Raw genomic sequence first — 20,877 nt, 5'->3', positions numbered from 1 at the left:
CTTTCTTTCCTATGTCAAACCATCTGTGTTCCTGAGGAGAATAAAGACTTTTTTCTTTTTAGCCTTCCCAACTACAAGCACATACTCCCGCCAGCCAGCAGACCCCCCCTCTCCCACCATATGCATCCCCACGCTCTCCACCTGTCCAACCTCATACACCAGTGACAATCTCGTTGGGAACGGCCCCATCCTTGCAGAACAATCAGCCTGTGGAGTTTAATCATGCCATCAACTATGTTAATAAGATCAAGAACAGGTTCCAGGGCCAGCCAGACATCTATAAAGCGTTCCTGGAGATTTTGCACACATACCAGGTAAGAGAGCTGCCCTTCCAACTTGCCTTAACCAGGTCGCCCTCTGAGGACATCCAGTCCATGAAGTTGAATAAGTATTATTGTGTCCCCTAATTCTTACTGGGAATGAACCACTTAGAAACTGTAATAAGTATTTATAAAGCATTTGATTGCCTAACTTTAATCACCTTATAGAAGATAGTCAGGATTTTTAAAGTTACTGACCTGTGAAATGAATACTTATTATGTGTGAAGTTTAGAGGGTAACTTGTGTGTAGTGTACTTAACCTACAATAGAAGCAGGAGAAAGTTCTCTAATGTTTTGTTTTTTATCAGTTGATCATGGTCCCCTGTGTATTCACGTATTAACTGCCCTAGTTTTTAAAGGAATTGTCAGCCACTATCTTCCACTCCTTCCTCAACTTAAAGCTTACAGTCAAAACAGTTGCTAAGAATATAGACTCCTTTCTTAAATGCAGCCCAAGTAGATAACATACAGATATCCTATTAGACATCTAAAAAAATGTGCGAAAGTAAGTCATCCAAAATAAAAGTTGTGCCCCTCAGGACCTCATGTTGCAACGGTAGCACTTCTGACTCCAAAACAGTTTCCCTCCAGTATCATCTCCTTCTGTTTGCAATCTATCAGAAAGAGCAGCGAAATGCCAAGGAAGCTGGAGGAAACTACACTCCAGCACTGACTGAGCAGGAGGTGTATGCCCAGGTGGCTCGACTTTTTAAAAATCAGGAAGATCTGTTGTCAGAGTTCGGACAGTTTTTACCAGATGCCAACAGTTCTGTGGTAAGTTTTATTTAGAAGAATTACCCTATTTAGAATTATTCTCTTAGATAAGTAAGTAAGCTGGCATCGGAAGGGCATTTTTTCTAAATGATACTGGCTTTGGTGAGCATTACTCTTTTTTGTGTCTTAATTAGCTTTTAAGCAAAACAACTGCGGAGAAGGTTGATTCCGTGAGGAATGACCATGGAGGCACTGTGAAGAAGCCACAGCTGAACAACAAGCCACAGAGGCCCAACCAGAATGGCTGCCAGATCCGGAGGCACTCCGGCACGGGAGCCACCCCTCCCGTGAAGGTGAGAGCAAGCAATGGCTGCTCCCTGACCTTCAGGAGCAGTTCTGGTGGACAGGTGCTCCAGGGTGGGTTGTGTGTCTTAGCTAAGCATGGGTCCTGGATATTGGGAGTGAGGGCATATGTCACAAAAATTCAGTGCTAAGCTTCTTACCTGGCTCTGTAAAGAGTGTAATACCACTAACAACTGAAGTCATATGCTTTTTTTTTTTTTTACAGGGACTGAGAGAGAGTCAGAGGGAGGGATAGATAGGGACAGATAGACAGGAACGGAGAGAGATGAGAAGCATCAATCATCAGTTTTTCCTTGCAACACCTTAGTTGTTCATTGATTGCTTTCTCATATGTGCCTTGACCGCAGGCCCTCAACAGACCAAGTATCCCCTTGCTCAAGGCAGCAACCTTGGGTCCAAGCTGGTGAGCTCTTTGCTCAAACCAGATGAGCCTGCGCTCAAGCAGGCGACCTCGGGTCTTGAACCTGGGTCCTCCACATCCCAGTCCAACGCTGTATCCACTGCGACACTGCCTGGTCAGGCAGTCATGCTGTTTTGAGTTTTTCCTTTTTCCTTTTTCCTCAGCCCTTCTACCCTTTTTGAGTTTTTATTAAAATTTCTGTTTTCTCCCTCTCTCTCTCTCTCTCTTTTTAAGTGGGAGGAGGGGAGATAGTAAGACAGACTTCCTCATGTGTCCCGACCAGGATCCACCTAGCAACTCCTGTCGAGGGCCGAATCAACTGAGCTATTTTTAGCACCTGAGGCTGATATTCAGCCCAACCAAGCTATCCTCAGCACCTGCGGTTGATGCTCAAACCAGTCAAGCCACTGGCTCGGAAGAGGGAGAGAAGGGGGAGAGGGAAGGGAAGAGAAGAGAAGCAGATCTGTGTGCCTCAACTTGGAATCAAACTTGTGATGTCCATATGCTGGGCCAACACTCTGTCCACTGAGCAAACTGGCCAGAGCCTGGAATTTCTAATAATAAGAAATGTCTGGAGGGCTACAGCAGATGAAATGACCCCTTGCTCAAACCAGATGAGCCCACACTCAAGCTGGCCACCTCGGGGTTTCAAACCTGGGTCCTCTACGTCCCAGTCTGATGCTCTATCCACTGCACCATTGCCTGGTCAGGCTTGTTGACACTTTTGAAGGACTATATTTTGGTGTGTAATGGTTTCTCCTTTGAGAGCAAGTTGAACATAGTAATATTTTCTATTTTTTTACTTTAATAAAATATTTATATGGGTAGTAAGAATCAGTCAGCAAATCTGCTCCACATGTGAGTTGGTCTTCTCCCGCTTGTGGTTACCCACAGGTGAAAATACTGCATGAGGGTTAGAACTCCTTCCCTACTTCCTGCTGTGGCAGCATGAGCAGTTCATCTGGCTCCTCAGCAAGAGCGCTCTAGCTGCTTCTCCCAGAGTTGATGCGTTTCTTCACATACAGTTGCAAAGTGGTTTTTTAAATGTAAATTCTTGCCAGACAGTTATGTCATGGCCTATTTGTTCTCTTTGAGAGATCAGTCTTAAATTGATCTGAGTGGGTGTTAATGACAAGGTAGTTATTTTCTGTTAAGAAAATAAACTATGGCCTGACCAGGCGGTGGCGCAGTGGATAGAGCGTCAGACTGGGATTGGAGGATCCAGGTTCGAGACTCCGAGGTCACCAGCATGAGCACGGACTCATCTGGTTTGAGCAAAGCTCACCAGCTTGGACCCAAGGTCGTTGGCTCGAGCAGGAGGTTTTATTCGGTCTGCTGAAGGCCCACGGTCAAGGCACGTATGAGAACAACTAAGATGTCGCAACGAAAAACTGATGATTGATGCTTCTCATCTCTCTTCGTTCCTGTCTGTCCGTCCCTATCTATCCCTCTGTCTGACTCTCGCTCTGACTCTGAAAAATAAATAAATAAACTATGTTCCTTTTATGAGTTTTTATATTGAACTATAATTAAAGGTTAAAGATGGATTTCTATCTACTCTAAGCAGTCTACTCCAACTCTTTCTATAAAAAAGGACTTCTGCCTCCACAGTAAGGAAGATAGGGCAGTGGCATTAGGTTCCAAATAAAGCTACCTTTGACCCATGGAAAAAGTGAGAATATTAATTCTGTGACTGTTTGTAAAGAGAATATTTGGGGAGAATGATCTGAATCTCCAGAAAATAACGAACTAGAAACTGAAATAGAGGACAGATGGCAGTCTGGTTTATGTATAGCTAGTCAGTGTCAACAGTGCCCTCATTTGCTGCAAATAATTATCAGTGGTTAATAAGGAAACTGTTGAATATATGGAAATATGTAATACTCAGAGGAATCTACTCTTTGAATCTTTTTTTTAGTGAGAGAGAGGGAGGGAGGGACAGATAGGGACAGACAGGCTGGAAGAGAGAGAGAGATGAAAAACATCAGTTCTTCATTGCAGCATTTTAGTTGTTCATTGATTACTTTCTCATCTGTGCCTTGTTGGGGGACTCCAGCAGAGTGAGTGACCCCTTGTTCAAACCAGTGACCTTTGGGCTCAAGGCAGCAACCATGGAGTCATGTCTATGATCCCACGCTCAAGCCAGATGAGCCCGCACTCAAGCCAGCAACCTTGGGAATATCAACCTGGTCCTCATTATCTCAGTCCAACGCTCTATCCACTGTGCCACCGCCTGGTTAGGTCATCCTTTGAATCTTAACTTGTTTGTATTTTTCATGTTTTGCAGAAGAAACCCAAACTACTCAGTGTAAAGGATTCTTCTATGGCAGATGCCAGCAAGCATGGTGTAGGAAGCGAGTCATTATTTTTTGATAAGGTGAGTAAATGAAAGAATTAGATTTAATAACGGCCATTAGTGCCAAAAGAAAAAACCCCATCCTCAAGATTTTCTCTAGCGGCATCAAGCTGATTTAGACTTTCTACTGTTGAACATACTTTCCAAGTTGTAGGTCCTTTCAGTCTACTAGATTAGCACAGCTAGAGAATTGGTAACATTGTCTGCTTTGGTTTGTGAAGTAATTTGCAGCAAAATGCAGCATTTTCCATGATGGAAGACAGTTTTAACAAAATGGATAACATTAAACACTCTTAGAAAGATGTTTGGAGTTCCCTGTAGCAGGTGTCCAGCTCTGTAGAATGGGGAGTGGGGACTGTGCACCAGTTGTTGAGGACTTATTTGCTGTATCACATACAAGGTTCCTGAGGGTTCTGACTTAGCTGTAGGCTCTCAAAGCTCCTCCACGTGGTTCTAGTGAGTAGTCTGAGATGGTGATCACTGGTGTCAGCTATATTTTAGGGTGTATTGGTTTGACCTTTCTCCTGTGTCTGACTTCAACCTTGGAATCAACTTGATAATTATCAAACTACTTCATCAGGGTAGTTGGCAACTGTCAGACTTTTCACTGGCAGGAGCCAGTTTGGGTTGATCTGCTGCTGATTTACTCTGTCTTGCAATTTGTGGTTTTTGCAAAAGGGCAAATGATTTAGCATCTCCATGATTGGTGCCTCCTGATCTCTCTCTAGCCTGCTTGCCTGTGTGAGCTGTTCTGCAACATAGTCAAGTCCCTGGCTCTGACTTGAATCATTTCTGAGAGCTGCCTGGTCACTTGCAGCTTTTAAGGGAGATATATAAGTCCAGGTCACAACCAAAAAATGGCAAGGAAAGGGTGAGGGTGGGGCTAAATAAGCTCCAATTTTAAAGAGTGATGGTATTTTCTTATTTTGAGTACTTCTTTTATAGAGTTGCATACTGAATTAGGTATAGATGAAATATCTGGAATTCGCTGTAAAATTCATTAGTGGAGAAATGAGTATAGATGAAACCACATTCACTATATATTGGTCATTAAGGCTAGGTGAGTACATGTGGTTCATTAGACTATTCTGTCTACTTTGTGTATATTTAAAAGCTAATAAAAATTAAAAGTAAATAAATATGGGCCCTGCCGGTTGGCTCAGTGGTAGAGCGTCGGCCTGGCATGCAGGAGTCCCAGGTTCGATTTAGGGCCAGGGCACACAGGAGAAGCGCCCATCTGCTTCTCCACCCCTCCCCCTCTCCTTCCTCTATGTCTCTCTCTTCCCCTCCCACAGCCAGGGCTCCATTGGAGCAAAGTTGGCCCCGGGCACTGAGGATGGCTCTTTGGCCTCTGCCTCAGGCGCTAGAATGGCTCTGGTTGCAACAGAGCAATGCCCCAGATGGGCAGAGCATCGCCCCCTGGTGGGCATGCCAGGTGGATCCTGGTCAGGCGCATGCGGGAGTCTGTCTGACTGCCTCCCCGTTTCCAACTTCAGAAAAATACAAAAAATAAAATAAAATAAAATAAATATGGTGCATAGTACAACAATAAAGTGTTCTTTCATCCCTGGCTTTGAAAGGACATATTTCATATAGTGTCTACTGATTAATGGTTATGGAAAATACATGGGAGCCTAGAGAAGGGGTTGTTGATAAACCGCATGGTTTCTGACCCTCACTAAAGGACCACATGCTAAATACTTACTTCTGAAATTGAAACTTTAGCTTGCTTATCTAGCTATCTACCATTGAACATTTAAGGTTTTTGGATATTAAAATGCTCAATATTGCCTGACCTTAGGTGGCACAGTAGATAAAGCATCGACCCAAAATGCTGAGGTCACTGTTTCCAAACCCTGGGTTTGCCTCGTCAAGGCACGTAGGAGAAGCAACTGCTATGAGTTGATGCTTCCTGCCCTACTCTGCCCCCCTCTAAGAAATTCAGTAAATAAAATCTAAAAAAATAAACAAACATTTAAAAATACTTAATATACTGCTCACAAAAATTAGGGGATAAGGGAACATGCAGATACTATAGTACTTTCAGCCTTTTTGTTTAGTGCATTTTCACCAGCGAAATAAAAGTTGGTTTTGCATCTCATTTGCATAACTGAACAACTTTTTTTGACTTGTTTGCTTTTCTGATGTTCTTGTTTAATAAAAGAAAAAATTAAGTGCTTTTTTTTAAATCACTTCATATTCATTTTGAAATATCCTCTAACTTTTGTGAGTGTATTATAAATGGAAGAAGGAAAAGGATTGGGTCCAAGTACACAAGTATTTTATTTAGAAGGATTATGCCCTAGCAGGTTGCTCAGTGAATAGAGCATTGTCCCAGCATATGGACCTCCCAGGTTGGATTCCCAGTCAGGACACACAGAAGAAGCCACCATCTGCTTCTCTCCCCCTCCCTGTTCTTCTCTCCCTCTTCCTTTCCTGCAGCCAGTGGCTCACTTGGTTTGAGCATCGGCCTTGGGTACTGAGGACGGCCCTGTTGGTCCGAATGCATTAGCCTCAGGCACCAAAAGATAGCTTGTTTGCGAGCATCTGCCCCACACAGGGTTGCCCAGTGGGTCCCAGTCAGGGCACATGTGGGAGTCTTTCTATTTCGCCTTCTTTCATCTAAAAAAAAAAAAATCATTAAATAAGTAGAGTTTGAAAAGTGTTGACAAGATTCTTGCTGTAAATGTCTGTTAGGAGAGGAAACAAAAGCTTGGATAACTCTGACTTTGCTTTGGAGAATCAAGCAGATGAGAAGGTAAATATCTTATTGTATTTCCCCATGTATAAGATGCACACTTTCTGAAAAATTTGGGGGTCTAAAAACTGGGTGTGTCTTAATACAGTGGTTGTAGATTTTTTTACTTGAATTTCCCGCTTTTTTGTACTTGATGAGTAGTTGTATGAATTTTGTGATGAATAAAACTTGAGTTGAGTGACTTTATCGAATACATTTTTTCCCAAAAAAATTTCGGCCTTATATTTAAGGTATGTCTTATACATGGGAGCGTCTTATACATAGGGAAATACAGTACTTCAGTATCTCTTTTTGAATCTCATTTTATTATGGAAAATTATAGACATAGGTGAAATTGTAAGAGAGCAGTCGGCTGACCCTCACTTGCTGGTCAGCTGGTGCTGGCCCTGGGGCTGCTGTCATGTTGGTCTCGTCATCCCCCAGGCCACTTGCACACAAGTCCCAGCTGTTATACTACTTCATAAGCATTTTACTAAGTATCCTTTGAAAATAAAACCTTTTTCCAAACGTAATCATTACATCTGAAAAAACTAACAATTCCTTAGTATTATCAGATAACTTCAGATTTTCCTAATTATTTAAAACTGATCCAGGATCTTCTTATTCCCCACTTAACCACTCTTCTGGTTGTCTCCATAAGGTTCGAAAGGCTCTGCGCAGTGCAGAGGCCTATGAGAATTTCCTGCGCTGTCTTGTCATCTTTAACCAGGAGGTGATATCTCGGGCTGAGCTTGTGCAGTTAGTCTCTCCTTTCCTGGGGTGAGTACAGCTGAGGGCTTAGCCTGGATGCGTGGGATGGATGTGCACTAAAATTTAGTTTCTGAGGGTTTATAATATGCAAGATTAATTTGGTTGTGGTGGGTCAGTTGGCTCATAAACTGCCAATCAACGATCTTCTGGGAAATCTTCTATTTCAACTCTAGAGATGAAAAAACAGCATCAGCCAGGACTCCTCCTGATCTCCTGATCAGTGTCGGAGAGGTCAGTCTCTTTCAGGGTTCTAGAATCTTGACTGTATTTGACAGCGTAGGAGTGACCTGAATACTAAGGCAATATCCTTGATTAGAAGAATGGTTGGTTTTGTGTGATTTCAGTGCACTGTTTCCTCACCATATTAAGTGACCTTAGAGCACTCTATAAAAAAAGAGAAAGCCAGCCCTGGCTGGGTAGTTCAGTCAGTTAGAACATTGTCCTAATACACAAAGATTGTGGGTTTGATCCCCAGTCAAGGCACATACAGGAACAGACTAATGTTTATGGCTTTCTCTTTCTCTCCTTTCTCTCTAAAATCGATTTAAAAGGGAGAGGGATGGGCACAGATGTTCAGAAGCAATACCATATTTCCCCATGTATAAGATGCTTTCATGTATAAGACACACCTTAATTTTGGGGGCCAAAATTTGAAAACAAATATATTACATAAAGTTATTGAACTCAAGTTTTATTCATCACAAATTTCATACAACTCCTAATCGGTGTCAATACTCCCATCCATTAGGTTGTCTTCATCTGTGTCTGATGATGAATGACTGTCTTCGTATATTGCCCCGTCCTCAGTTCCATCTATGGCATTTGAAATGCCACACTCTACAACCATTGTGTAAGACGCACCCAGTCTTTAGACCCCAGGTTTTTTGGAAAAGGGTGCATCTTATACATGGGAAAATATGGTAATTGCCATTGGAATTTGTTTCTGGCAGCAGAGTTCTAACCCAGCACCAGATAGTGGCAGTCATACCTCAGGATAACTGTGTCGTGCTTCTAATAGCTCATCAGTTTTTGTTTTGATTTTTTAGGAAATTCCCTGAATTGTTTAATTGGTTTAAAAACTTTCTGGGCTATAAGGAGTCTGTACATTTGGAAACCTTTCCAAAGGAACGAGCCACAGAGGGCATTGCCATGGAGATAGATTATGCCTCTTGTAAACGGCTGGGTTCCAGCTACCGAGCCCTCCCAAAGAGTTACCAGCAACCCAAGTGTACAGGACGGACTCCACTCTGTAAAGAGGTAAAGCCTTCCCCAGAAAGGAACAACCTGGATCTTCAACTTTCTCTAGAAGGGAATGGTCCCCGGTATCAAGAATTTACATCAGTGAGGACATTAAGACCCTTCTGGCCATGGCCAGTTGGCTCAGTGGTAGAGCATTGACCCTTCCTGTGGATGTCCTGGGATCAGTTCCCAGCCAGGGCACACAGGAGAAGCACCCATCTGCTTCTCCATCCTTCCCCCTCTCCTTTCTGTCTGTCTCTCTCTTCCCCTCCCACAGCCAGAGCTCCATGGGAGCAAAGTTGGCCCGGGCACTGAGGACAGCTCCATGGCCTCTGCCTCAGGCACTAGAATGGCTCCGGTTATAACCAAGCAACGCCCCAGATGGGCAGAGCATCGCCCTCTAGTGGGCATGCTGGGTGGATCCCTGTCGGGTACATGCAGGAGTCTGTTTCTCTGCCCCCCCCCCCACTTCTCACTTCAGAAAAATACAAAAAAGCCTGGCCTGTGGTGGTGCAGTGGATCAAGCATCCTAGAATGCTGAGGTCTCAGGTTCAAAACCCTGGGCTTGCCTGGTCAAGGCACATATGGGAGTTGATGCTTCCTGCCCCTCCCCCCCCCCCTCTTCTCTAAAATGAATAAATAAAAATAAAAAATACAAAAAAATTATCCTTCTGGTCTTATTTCAAAAGAAAATGTTTTACAGTTATATTCAGAACCTTTTATGTCCTCTAATATCTTTTGTAAACTTGCTAAAGGTGAAACCTGTAATGTTCACCTTACAAACTTTGTAAGCTTTGTTATAAAGCTTTGTTAACTTTTGTTTAAATTTCTCTTCTTTACACATAGGTTTTAAATGATACCTGGGTTTCCTTCCCTTCCTGGTCTGAGGACTCCACCTTTGTTAGTTCCAAGAAAACTCAATATGAAGAACATATCTATCGTTGTGAAGATGAGCGATTTGAGGTACAGGTTCCTTTACCATTTGTAGTTAGGGAAAATGAGAAGTGCTAAACATGCTAAATGATAAGATATCTTAAATACCTATCTGTCAGGGCTGGCTTTTAAGACTGAAGAGCCAGAGGTTCATGTTCTTTTGTGGTAAATGCTTGTGGTTGTGCTTACCAGTCATTAATAAGAGTTTGTCAAATATCAGGTCTACCGGAAAGTTCTGTTCGTTTCTATCACAACAGGTTTCGACATATAAGCACGTTTATTTGGTGCATGTGTGCCTCTCTATTTTTATCACTTAATGTATACATACTGATGTAGCAAATTAACTAAAACAAAGTTGATTCACGTTAGTCTTATGTGTGAAGCAATAGTGTACCCATAGCTACTGATAAAGTTCATTTACACCACTGTAATTTTTACGAATTTCAACAAGGAAGAAATGCTACAGAAGCATGTAGAAATTTATTGAAAGTGTTTGGTGAAGGTACAGTTTCTGATAGGACATGCAGAAGATGGTTCAAATAATTCGAAACAGGTGATTTCGATCTTTCTGATAAGCCACGTTCTGGGCGACCATCTTTGATGGATGACAATGTTGTTAAGACCATGTTGGAGCAAGATCCTTTTCTGACAACATCGGAGATCGCAGAAAGGCTTAATTCAGCTCAGCAAACCATTTCGGACCATATTCGGAAGACAGGATTGGTGTGGAAATATTCAAGATGGGTGCCACATGAATTAAGTCAGAAGAATTTGGATGATCGAGTCGTCATACGCACATCTCTGCTTGCTCAGAACAAAATCGAGCCCTTCTTGAACCGGATGATAACTGGGGATGAAAAGTGGATTACCTACGAAAACATCTGAAGGGAAAGGGCGTATTGTGAACCCGACAAACCTAGCCCTTCCACCTCTAAACCAAATTTGACTCTGAATAAGAGAATGTTGTGTATATGGTGGGATATTCGAGAACCAATACATTATGAGCTTTTAAAACCGAACGAAAAGCTCAATTCGGAGAAGTATTGTCAGCAGATGGATAATTTAAAGACAGCAGTCCAAGAAAAGAGGCCGGCGATGTTCAATAGGAAGAACATCATACTGCATCATGATAATGCCAGGCCACATGCTGCTTTGGGGACTTGTCAAAAAATTGCAGAACTAGGCTGGGAAATTCTGTCGCATCCACCATATTCTCCAGACTTAGTACCCTCCGACTATCACTTGTTTTTGTTCTTACAAAATTTTTTGAAGGGCAAAAAATTCAAAAATGAAGAAGATATCAAACAAGCACTGGTTCAATTTTTTGCATTAAAAGATAAAACATCTTTCAAAAATGGGATATACAAATTGCCCTCACACTGGCAAGAAATCATTAATAATGGTAATTATATTATTCAATAAAGTTTATTGACGGTAAGAAAAATTTGTATTTTGTTTTATTCCAAAAACGGACAGAACTTTCCGGTAGACCGTATATGTTAGTAATATTTTTATGGCAAATGTGACTTACCTAGGCCACCTTACCCCCCCCCCTTTTTTTTTTTTTTTTTTTTTTTTGTATTTTTCTGAAGCTGGAAACGGGGAGAGACAGTCAGACAGACTTCCGCATGCGCCCGACCGGGATCCACCCGGCACGCCCACCAGTGGCGAAGCTCCGCCCACCAGGGGGGCGATGCTCTGCCCCTCTGGGGTGTTGCTCTGCCGCGACCAGAGCCACTCTAGCGCCTGGGGCAGAGGCCAAGGAGCCATCCCCAGCGCCCACCCGGGCCATCTTTGCTTCAATGGAATCTTGGCTGCGGGAGGGGAAGAGAGAGACAGAGAGGAAGGGGGGGGGGGGGATGGAGAAGCAAATGGGCGCTTCTCCTGTTGCCCTGGCCGGGAATCGAACCCGGGTCCCCCGCACGCCAGGTCGACACTCTACCGCTGAGCCAACCGGCCAGGGCCACCTTACCCCTTTTAACTGAAATTATCTATTGATAGCTGAAAAATAATTTGAATTTCTAATGCCATTTTAAATATTATGTTTTACATGGTATGTAAACTTAGCACTATAGTAAGGCTGGACTGTCTTAAAGTTGCTTGAACTTTTTTTTTTTTTTTTTTTGTATTTTTCTGAAGCTGGAAACGGGGAGAGACAGTCAGACAGACTCCCGCATGCGCCCGACCGGGATCCACCTGGCACGCCCACCAGGGGGCGATGCTCTGCCCCTCCGGGGCATCGCTCTGCAGCGACCAGAGCCACTCTAGCGCCTGGGGCAGAGGCCAAGGAGCAATCCCCAGCGCCCGGGCCATCTTCACTCCAATGGAGCCTTGGCTGTGGGAGGGGAAGAGAGAGACAGAGAGGAAGGAGGGGGGGTGGAGAAGCAAATGGGCGCTTCTCCTGTGTGCCCTGGCCGGGAATCGAACCTGGGTCCCCCGCACGCCAGGCCGACACTCTACCGCTGAGCCAACCGGCCAGGGCCTGCTTGAACTTATTTTAAAGTGTATTGTTGTTCTTAGCAGGTGGGTAGAAACCAGCTCTGTGAGAACAAAAATTCTTTCATATTTCTGATGTTGATATGGCTCCCTCTGAAAGAAAGATAAATTAGGGACTTTATTTTAAAGTAGCTGGTAGAGAAGGGCTCAGGTGAATATATGAGCTGGAAGAATCTCTGTGCCAGGAGTAGGAATGCTATAAATGGGTTCTGAATCCTCCATATTCACTGATACTGTCCACAAGAAAATGGTGATATATATGTCTAAAGAGGTCATATTACATGTATGTTATTTAATGTGTTTATTATCTAAAACTGGCCCTGCTTATCCTTGTGAGTACAGCAGTGTGTCAATCCACACTGACTTAGCCCTCTGCCAGTTTGCCCCCGCTCTCGTTCTACTCTCTGGTATGTTCTGCATGAAGAGCCACTGGCAGGTAACTGGCCATCTCTGCCCAGAGTTGCTGAGGAGCTTCAGCCGTTTGCAGGAAACTCAATCATGAGAGATGTTAGCTTCTGTGGAAAGTTGTATCAGCCTAAAGGAAGCATTTCTTTGTTACTTCTGTTTGTAAGCTTAGTCGAGTTAGAAAGCAGAGGTTGTCATCTTTTTTGCTAGAATGTTCTTGTTCTCAACTGGTATGCATACAAATGAGAGGCAACATTCTCATTTCTCATTTGTGATTATAGGAGTGAAGGTGACAGAAGTGTGGTGTGTATGTGTTTAGGCTTGGGTGAGATGGGTTAGTTTTAAAGTGTTCCTTTATATATCAGAGTAGGTGAGGGATCTTATAATGCAGACAACCTTCAAGACTTGGTGGCTTAAAGAAACAGATTTATTACTTGATCTTGGTACATGTACATTGAAGTTTAGCAGGGGGTTCTGCTCATTTGAATTACTTGGAGAGGCTCTCGCCAGTGGTTCAATGGAAAGCGCATTGACCCAGCATATGGACGTCCTGGGTTCAATTCCCGGTCAAGGCATACATGAGAAGCAACCATCTGCTTCTCCCTCTCCTTTCTCTCCCCCTTTTCTTCCTCTTCCCCTCTCGCAGCCAGTGGCTCGGTTGGTTTGAGCATGGCCCTAGGCGCTGAGGATAGTTTGGTTGATTCAAGCATCAGCACCAGACAGGGATTGCCAGGTAGATCCTGGTCAGGGCACGTGTGGGAGTCTACCCCACTCTCTCTCATCCTCTCACCTAAAAAATAATAATAATAATAATAATAATAATAATAATTACTTGAGGAACCAGGGCAACAGAATGCCACTGTCTTGATTATTGCCCATCACTGGAGGCAAAAAGATTGCTCAGAAGGGTCTTGCATCATTAACAGATCTTGCCTGGAAGGGATAAACATTACTCTGACCCACATGTTCACAACTCAATTGCCAGAACTAGTTATATGGCCCTATCTAATCACAAGGGAGCCAGGAAGTAAAATTCATCTTTTGTCCAAAACCAGGGAGAAGGAATCTGTCATAGTTGACAAAGTGACTACCACAGTCCCAAAACTAGAAAACTTAGGGAAACTTGTACAGATATTGGGTCCTAGGCCCTTTGAACTGCTCATTTACTTGGTTTTCTGTTTCTCATTTAGAGAATCTTGTGTTAAGACTAGGAAAAAAGGTTAACAAACAGGCTGCCAGTCATTTCCTCATCCAGGTCAGACCAGCAGTCCCTTACCAGAAAATAAGTGCCTCCAATCTGTGTTTGGTGGTCTTGGGCCAAGCACACTGGTGGTGGTGGGAGTAGTGACTACCACCGACTCATTGAGTATTGTGTTTGCTGTGTGCCAGGCATTGCGCAGAACCCTTCATGTGGATTGTATCATTTAATCCAGAAAGCAGCCTTATGAGAGTGGTGCAGCTATTCCTGTGTTACTGGAGAGAAAACAGGCTCCTGTCGCTCTTAGGGCAGAGCCAGGGTTCCATTCCAGGGAGTTTGCTCTTCACCTCTAACTCCTGGCTTCTGCTCTGTTCTGGTTTGGTCCTGAGCACACTTTGTTTTTTCCTTTAGCTTGATGTAGTTTTAGAGACCAATCTGGCAACGATCCGGGTTCTGGAAGCAATACAGAAGAAGCTTTCCCGCTTGTCTGCCGAGGAACAAGCCAAGTTTCGCTTGGACAACACCCTTGGGGGCACGTCAGAAGTCATCCATCGAAAAGCACTCCAGAGGATATATGCTGACAAAGCAGCTGACATCATTGATGGTCTGAGGAAGAACCCCTCCATTGCTGTCCCCATTGTCCTTAAAAGGTATCTGAGCCCATGTGCTCTTCGTGTTCTAACATGCTTCAGGACAGAGTTGGTACCCATTAGATAAAGCTCATTTTTTACTTTGTTATCCCATGAGACCTCCGTTTATTTCCATTCTAGTTGTTGGAAATCAAGTACAGCATGGGATAATGGAACTTCTTTAGGATAAATATATATATATATATATATATATCCTGACAAGGTGGTGGCACACTGAATAGAGCATCATCCTGGGACACTAAGAACCCAGGTTTAAAACACCAAGTGCGCCGGCTTGAGCATAGGATCATAGACATGACCCAAAGGTTGCTGGCTTGAAGCCCAAGGTTGCTGGCTTTAGCCAGGGGTCCTTGGCTTGGCTGGAACCCTCCAGTCAAGGCATGTATGAGAAGCAATCAGTGCACAACTAAATTGCTACCACTATGAGTTGATGCTTCTCATCTCTCTCCCTTTCTGTCTCTGTCTCTCACTTAAAAAAATAAAATAAAAAATATAGCCTGACCAAGCTGTGGTGCAGTGGATAGAGCATTGTCCTAGGATGCTGAGGACCCAGGTTTGAAATTCCAAGATTGCCAGCTTGAGCACTGGCTCATCTGGTTTGAGTTCAGGCTCACCAGCTTGAGTGCGGGGTTGCCAGTTTGAGCATAGGATCATAGACATGACCCCATGGTTGCTGGCTTGAGCACAAAGGTCAGTCGCTGGCTTAAAGCCCAAGGTTGCTGGCGTGAGTCCAAGGTCAGTGGCTCAGCTGAAGCCCCCTGGTCAAGGTGCATATGAGAAGCAATCAACGAACAACTAAGGTGCTACAAGTATGAGTTTATGCTTCTCATTCTCTCTCCCTTCCTATCTCTCTGTCATGCAAAAAAAAAGTATGTGTATATATGGATGGAATGGTCCACAAATTTACACATCATTCTCATGCAGGAACACAGCAAACCTTCTCTGTATTGTTCCAATTTTTAGTATATATGCTGCCGAAACAAGCATGCTGATGAGTTACTTTTTTTTTAATGTGAGAGGAGGGGAAATAGACTCTCCTGCATGTGCCCTGACCAGGATCCACCTGGCAACCCCGTCTGGGATCAATGCTCAAATCAGCCGATCTATCCTCAGCACCTGAGGCTGATGCTCAGACCAACTGAGCCATCCTCACTGTCCAGGGTCAGCACTCAAACCACTCGAGCCACTGGCTGCAAGAGGGGAAGAGACAGAGAAGGGGGAGAGGAAGGAGGGGGAGAGGATGAAATGATCACTTTACCTGTGTGCCCTGACCAGGGATCAAACCCAGACTTCCATGTGCCAGGCTGATGCTCTATCCACTGAGCCAACTGGCCAGGGCCTGGCGGGGATTCTTTGTAACCAACAGTAGAGGACACACCAGGAGAGTGCATGCAGCTTTGTGTTTGAGGCCATGTTTTAAAGTACAAAACAGAGAAGAAAACCACTATTCATGTGCCTGCTATTTAGTGCTAACTGTTGTAATATCTTTGAGTTTTGTGAGGGATTTTTTTTTTCTTCAATATTTTCACTGATTTGAGAGAGAGAGGAAGGGAGGGGGAGAGAGAGAGAGAGGGAAGTATCAACTCATTGTTCCACTTAGTTCCATTTAGTTGTGGACTCATGGGATATCTTTAATATGTGCCCTGACCGGGGATTGAACCAGCCACCATAGCGCACTAGGACGATGTTTTATCCACTGAGCCACCCGACCAGGGCTACACCATCTTTGGTTTTAAGTAGAGTCACCCTTTGTCTTTGTTAAAATGAATAAGTATTATTTTATAATACCTATTACAAGATGTATATTTACATTCCTACCAAGAATTTTTTCTCCTAATTGTTTCTTATTCCTTACCTAATAAGCCTTCAGCCTGAGGTGTAGAGGGGCTGTTTTGCCCATCTGAGGTCAGGCATCAAGGAGGAGCCAAGCCAGGCTACGCCCTAGGTTCCTCCAAGTCCATAGCACTCTGGACCGCACTGTGAATCCCAGCTAAGAACTCAGTATCTATCACCTGGTAGAAAGGAACTTCTGTCTTCTGCACAGAGGCCCAGTTTTAGTGTTTCTCCCTGGTCTTCCCTTTAAATACTGCCACAGGTTATTTGTCTTTTTGTCAGGAGCAATTTAACATTTGGCTTTGAGATGTGAACTATTCTCCAGTTTCTATGTTGGGTGTTTATTGTTTTTGTTTTTTTTTGTTTGTTTTAACAAGAGAGATAGGAAGGGAGAGAGATAAGAAGCATCAACTTGCAGTTGTATCACTTTAGTTGTTCCTTGATTGCTTCTCATACATGCCTAGACCAGGGGGCTCCAGCCAAGCCAGGGACCATAGGGTCATGTCAATGAGCCCATGCTCAAGCTGGCAACCTCAGAGTTTCAGACCTGGGATCTTAGCATCCCAAGTCGACACTCTATTCACTGCACCAACGCCATATTGAGTCAGGCCCATGTTGGTTTTGATTTTACTCTCCTCTCTTCTAGAGGGTTAGGATTAGTTATTCTCATCAGAACTTCCCAAACTGTTTCCAAAGGAACATTGCTGTGTAAGCTCTCTGCTCTTGTATTTTTGCATTTATGTTAGCATAGTAAACGTTCTTAGAGGTTCTGTAGCAATGACACTTGTTTAACTTCGTTTTAGATGGCCAAGGACAAGAACCTCCTTTATATAGGGGTATTCTGTAGAATGCTGGTTGAGAAATAACTATTTTAAGTAGGATTTCTGACTTTGGACTTTGGGACAAATTACTTCCTCAAAGTCTTGAATGAGAAATTTCCTCATGTAATGAGGTTAAAGACTGGTTTGAGTAACATTTATCCCAAGTTGCCAATAATTTTGACAACCCTATTGTCAAAAGCCTTTTGACTTTTGAAATAAAGTAAGGGTGACATATTTTTCACTTCCAAACTCTTATAAGAGTAGGTGCTGTTACCCCATTTCATTGGTAAAGAAATAGTCTTCCAGCCTGGCCTGTGGTGGTGCAGTGGATAAAGCGTCGACCTGGAAATGCTGAGGTCGCCGGTTCAAAACCCTGGGCTTGCCTGGTCAAGGCACATATGGGAGTTGATGCTTCCAGCTCCTCCCCCTCTCCCCTCTCTCTCTCTCTCTCTCTCTCTCTCTCTCTCTCTCTCTCTCTCTCCCTCTCCTCTCTAAAATGAATAAATAAATAAATTAAAAAAAAAAAAAAAAAAAGAAATAGTCTTCCAGAATCTTTGACTTCCCACCTTGTTTCCACCCCACCTCCACACCCTATAGGTTGAAGATGAAAGAGGAAGAATGGCGAGAAGCTCAGAGGGGCTTTAACAAGGTGTGGAGAGAGCAAAATGAGAAGTACTACTTGAAGTCTCTAGACCACCAGGGCATCAACTTTAAACAGAACGACACCAAGGTCCTGAGGTCTAAAAGCTTACTCAATGAAATTGAGAGTATCTATGATGAGGTGAGTTGGAGGTCTCTGCACCTGTAGAGGACTCCAGTCTTTGTATTATACATAGCTTTGATTCCTCGAAATTACCATTGTTATATGAAAGCAAGATCCTCTAAGATGTGTTGGTTCTTGCTTTGTAGCTGTCGTAGACTTCTCAATTCTACCATTTTAATCCTGCCTGACCCTCACCTTTCTACCTAAGTTCTTGTCTGCTTTCAGTTGACAACGCTGCCTCTCTCCCCATTCGTTGTCCTCAAGCCGTGCCTTATATACTCAATTAGACTGTCTCAGCTTCCCTCCACTTAAACTCTTCTCACTGATCCCCAAACGCTAAGCCTCGTTTATTCAGTGTACCTACAAGGATTATGAGTAGTGTAGGAGTGAGGATACAGAGATGAATAAGGAAGTAATCCTGCTTTCTTTGTGCACATAGTCTTTGGTGATGGATAGAAATATAAGCGCAGTGTGGTTGAGAATTCCTAGGAGGGATGTAGTCTTGCAATTTAAAAAGCTTTTTATTGTAAAAATGTCAAATACACAAAAGGGGAGAGAATAGTAAAGTGAGCTCTTACGTAAACTTAAATAATCATGTCTGTTTTGCTGATGTTGTTACAGCTAACATCTCCTGTACTCCCTCCCCAGATGCACTTAAATACTAATTCAGAATTTTAGAAGATGGTCCCAATTTTGTCCCATTGTCCCCTATAAGTCTTCAAAAGTCTAGAAGGCACCAATATTTTGTTTTTAAACAATATCTTTCGCATTACCTTATTTCTGGAAGTATTAGACTGGGAATGGGAGGTGCTCAGGTGTGTCTCATAGGTCTGTGTGCTGATGCTCTGGACGTGGCACTTACTCTTCTCTGTCTCTCCTGGTAGAGGCAAGAGCAGGCAACGGAAGAAAATGCCGGCGTGCCTGCCGGCCCGCACCTCTCACTGGCCTATGAAGACAAGCAGATCCTGGAAGATGCAGCTGCCCTGATCATCCACCATGTGAAGCGGCAGGCCGGCATTCAGAAGGAAGACAAATACAAGATCAAGCAGATCATGCACCACTTCATCCCAGACCTGCTATTTGCTCAGAGGGGTGATCTCTCAGATGTGGAGGAAGAGGAAGAAGAAGAGATGGATGTTGATGAAGCCACGGGGGCAGCCAAGAAGCACAATGGTGTTGGAGGCAGTCCCCCTAAGTCCAAACTACTGTTTGGTAACACAACAGCGCAGAAACTGAGAGGGATGGATGAAGTGTACAACCTCTTTTATGTCAACAACAACTGGTACATCTTTATGCGACTGCACCAGATTCTGTGCTTGAGGCTCCTGCGGATTTGCTCCCAAGCAGAGCGACAGATTGAGGAGGAAAACCGGGAGAGGGAGTGGGAGCGGGAAGTGCTGGGCATCAAGCGAGACAAGAGCGACAGCCCTGCCATCCAGCTCCGTCTCAAAGAGCCGAGTAAGTACCCGCACTGCTGGTTACAGACAATGTGCTCACTTTGGGGGGTGGGTAGGGGTGGTGACCTCTGGCCTAGTCAGACTTGTACTGTTCCCTTTAGTATGTGGAGTGCAGGGAGGCCTCAGGAGCTCAGATTCGAGTTCTGCAACTTACTGCTTATGTGACCTTACTTAAACTCTCTGAACCTATTTACCTGTAAAATGGAGGTGCTTCTTGTCACTTTGTGGGGTCTTGGGGAGAATTGGAGAAAATATGCAAACTACCCTGTGCAGTGCTTGGATCGTGAACACCCAATGACTGGTGACTGCATACCAGGGAAGGGGTGTCCTTTGCCATCAGCTTCCCAAATGGCAGATCTCTGGGTTATTGCTAGGTGTTTCAAAGGACTGAGAGGTACTAAAAGGGTGCACAGTTGGTTCCACTCCATGACAACATAAATTTCTAGTTGTTAGTGCCTAAGATTGATGCAGATTATCTGGTGTATTCGGGCAGAATTTCTCTTGAACCACAGGTTCATGTCTTATCCCGAATAAATAGGGGTTTTAGAAATGAGATTGGAACTGACGAGGTGGTGTGAGACAGCAAGCAGAACAGGTAAGACAGGAGTGGAGACAGAACTGGGGAAAGGAGAGCAAATAGGGGTATGGAAACAGGCGTGCGCTGTAATTCTCTGCCACCTAACTTCTGGGTGACTGTTCATTTCATAAATATACTTTTCACAAAAATGAGGGGATATTTTATCATAGGAGTAACATTTATCATATGAGTAAAATATCCTCTAATATTTGTGAGCAGTATACTTGAGCTGTCCAAAACTTTTTCATGAAGCCTTTTTTCTGTGCTCTTGAAGAAATAGCTAGTCTGGAGCGAATTATCTATTTTTTAATTTTTTTTTTTTTAACTGTTGCTGATTTAAGAAGCCCATGTGTGGCCCTAGCCTTCAGTCTGTTGAAGAGCTAATGACGTTGGGAATTAATTCTGAAAACCATGATCTGGATTAATACTAGCTTGAGGGAGACTACTTTTGGACCTTAGTATGATAATTCCATCTGCTTGGGGTAGAAATAAGAGAAAATGGCTTAATCCTGGCTTGACCACTGACCTCCCTTGGTTTGGGACTTAACATCGTTTGGTCGTGAGAGATAGTGCCAATCTCACTGAGCTGCGTGCCCAGGTCTGTGGTGTGCACCCAGAGCTTTCTTCTGGCGGAACTGCTCATGCCATGTGTAGCTCCAGCCAAGGTGCTGCTCTGTCTGATGAAACTCAAGCCAGTTACTGCCTTTCAACAGTAACTGTCCTGTTTTACCCGTCTTGACAGGGTCTGTCACACTGCAGACAAATGGATACAGACTCAGCTTTTGCTTTTAGCCTTTTTGCTTCTGTACAGACTTTACAAGCTGGTAACCAAATGTCAATGAC

The 20,877-nt window shown here is 43.8% G+C and overlaps 1 protein-coding gene and 1 non-coding gene across 8 annotated transcripts in view; one reads left to right on the top strand and one right to left on the bottom strand.

Moving 5' to 3' along the window:
* The window catches only part of SIN3A (SIN3 transcription regulator family member A), a 98,444-nt gene that overhangs the window by 51,089 nt on the left and 26,478 nt on the right, over positions 1–20,877 (top strand). For all 7 annotated transcript variants that reach the window (XM_066342903.1, XM_066342902.1, XM_066342896.1 and 4 more), the window contains 10 exons: positions 63–314; positions 943–1,095; positions 1,230–1,388; positions 4,086–4,175; positions 7,553–7,671; positions 8,709–8,919; positions 9,748–9,864; positions 14,345–14,583; positions 17,835–18,018; positions 18,885–19,458. In XM_066342903.1, coding sequence (XP_066199000.1) covers positions 63–314; positions 943–1,095; positions 1,230–1,388; positions 4,086–4,175; positions 7,553–7,671; positions 8,709–8,919; positions 9,748–9,864; positions 14,345–14,583; positions 17,835–18,018; positions 18,885–19,458 — 2,098 coding nt within the window. The remainder of the gene's footprint in view (positions 1–62; positions 315–942; positions 1,096–1,229; positions 1,389–4,085; positions 4,176–7,552; positions 7,672–8,708; positions 8,920–9,747; positions 9,865–14,344; positions 14,584–17,834; positions 18,019–18,884; positions 19,459–20,877) is intronic.
* Positions 15,463–15,570, bottom strand: LOC136377850 (U6 spliceosomal RNA). Its single transcript, XR_010746470.1, has one exon. It is a non-coding gene; the product is annotated as a U6 spliceosomal RNA (small nuclear RNA).

This window comes from Saccopteryx leptura, chromosome 6 (assembly GCF_036850995.1).
Source record: "Saccopteryx leptura isolate mSacLep1 chromosome 6, mSacLep1_pri_phased_curated, whole genome shotgun sequence".
Taxonomy (NCBI): Eukaryota; Metazoa; Chordata; class Mammalia; order Chiroptera; family Emballonuridae; genus Saccopteryx; species Saccopteryx leptura.
The sequence above is the reverse complement of the archived record's forward strand: the minus strand, read 5'-3'. Positions and strand labels throughout refer to the sequence as shown.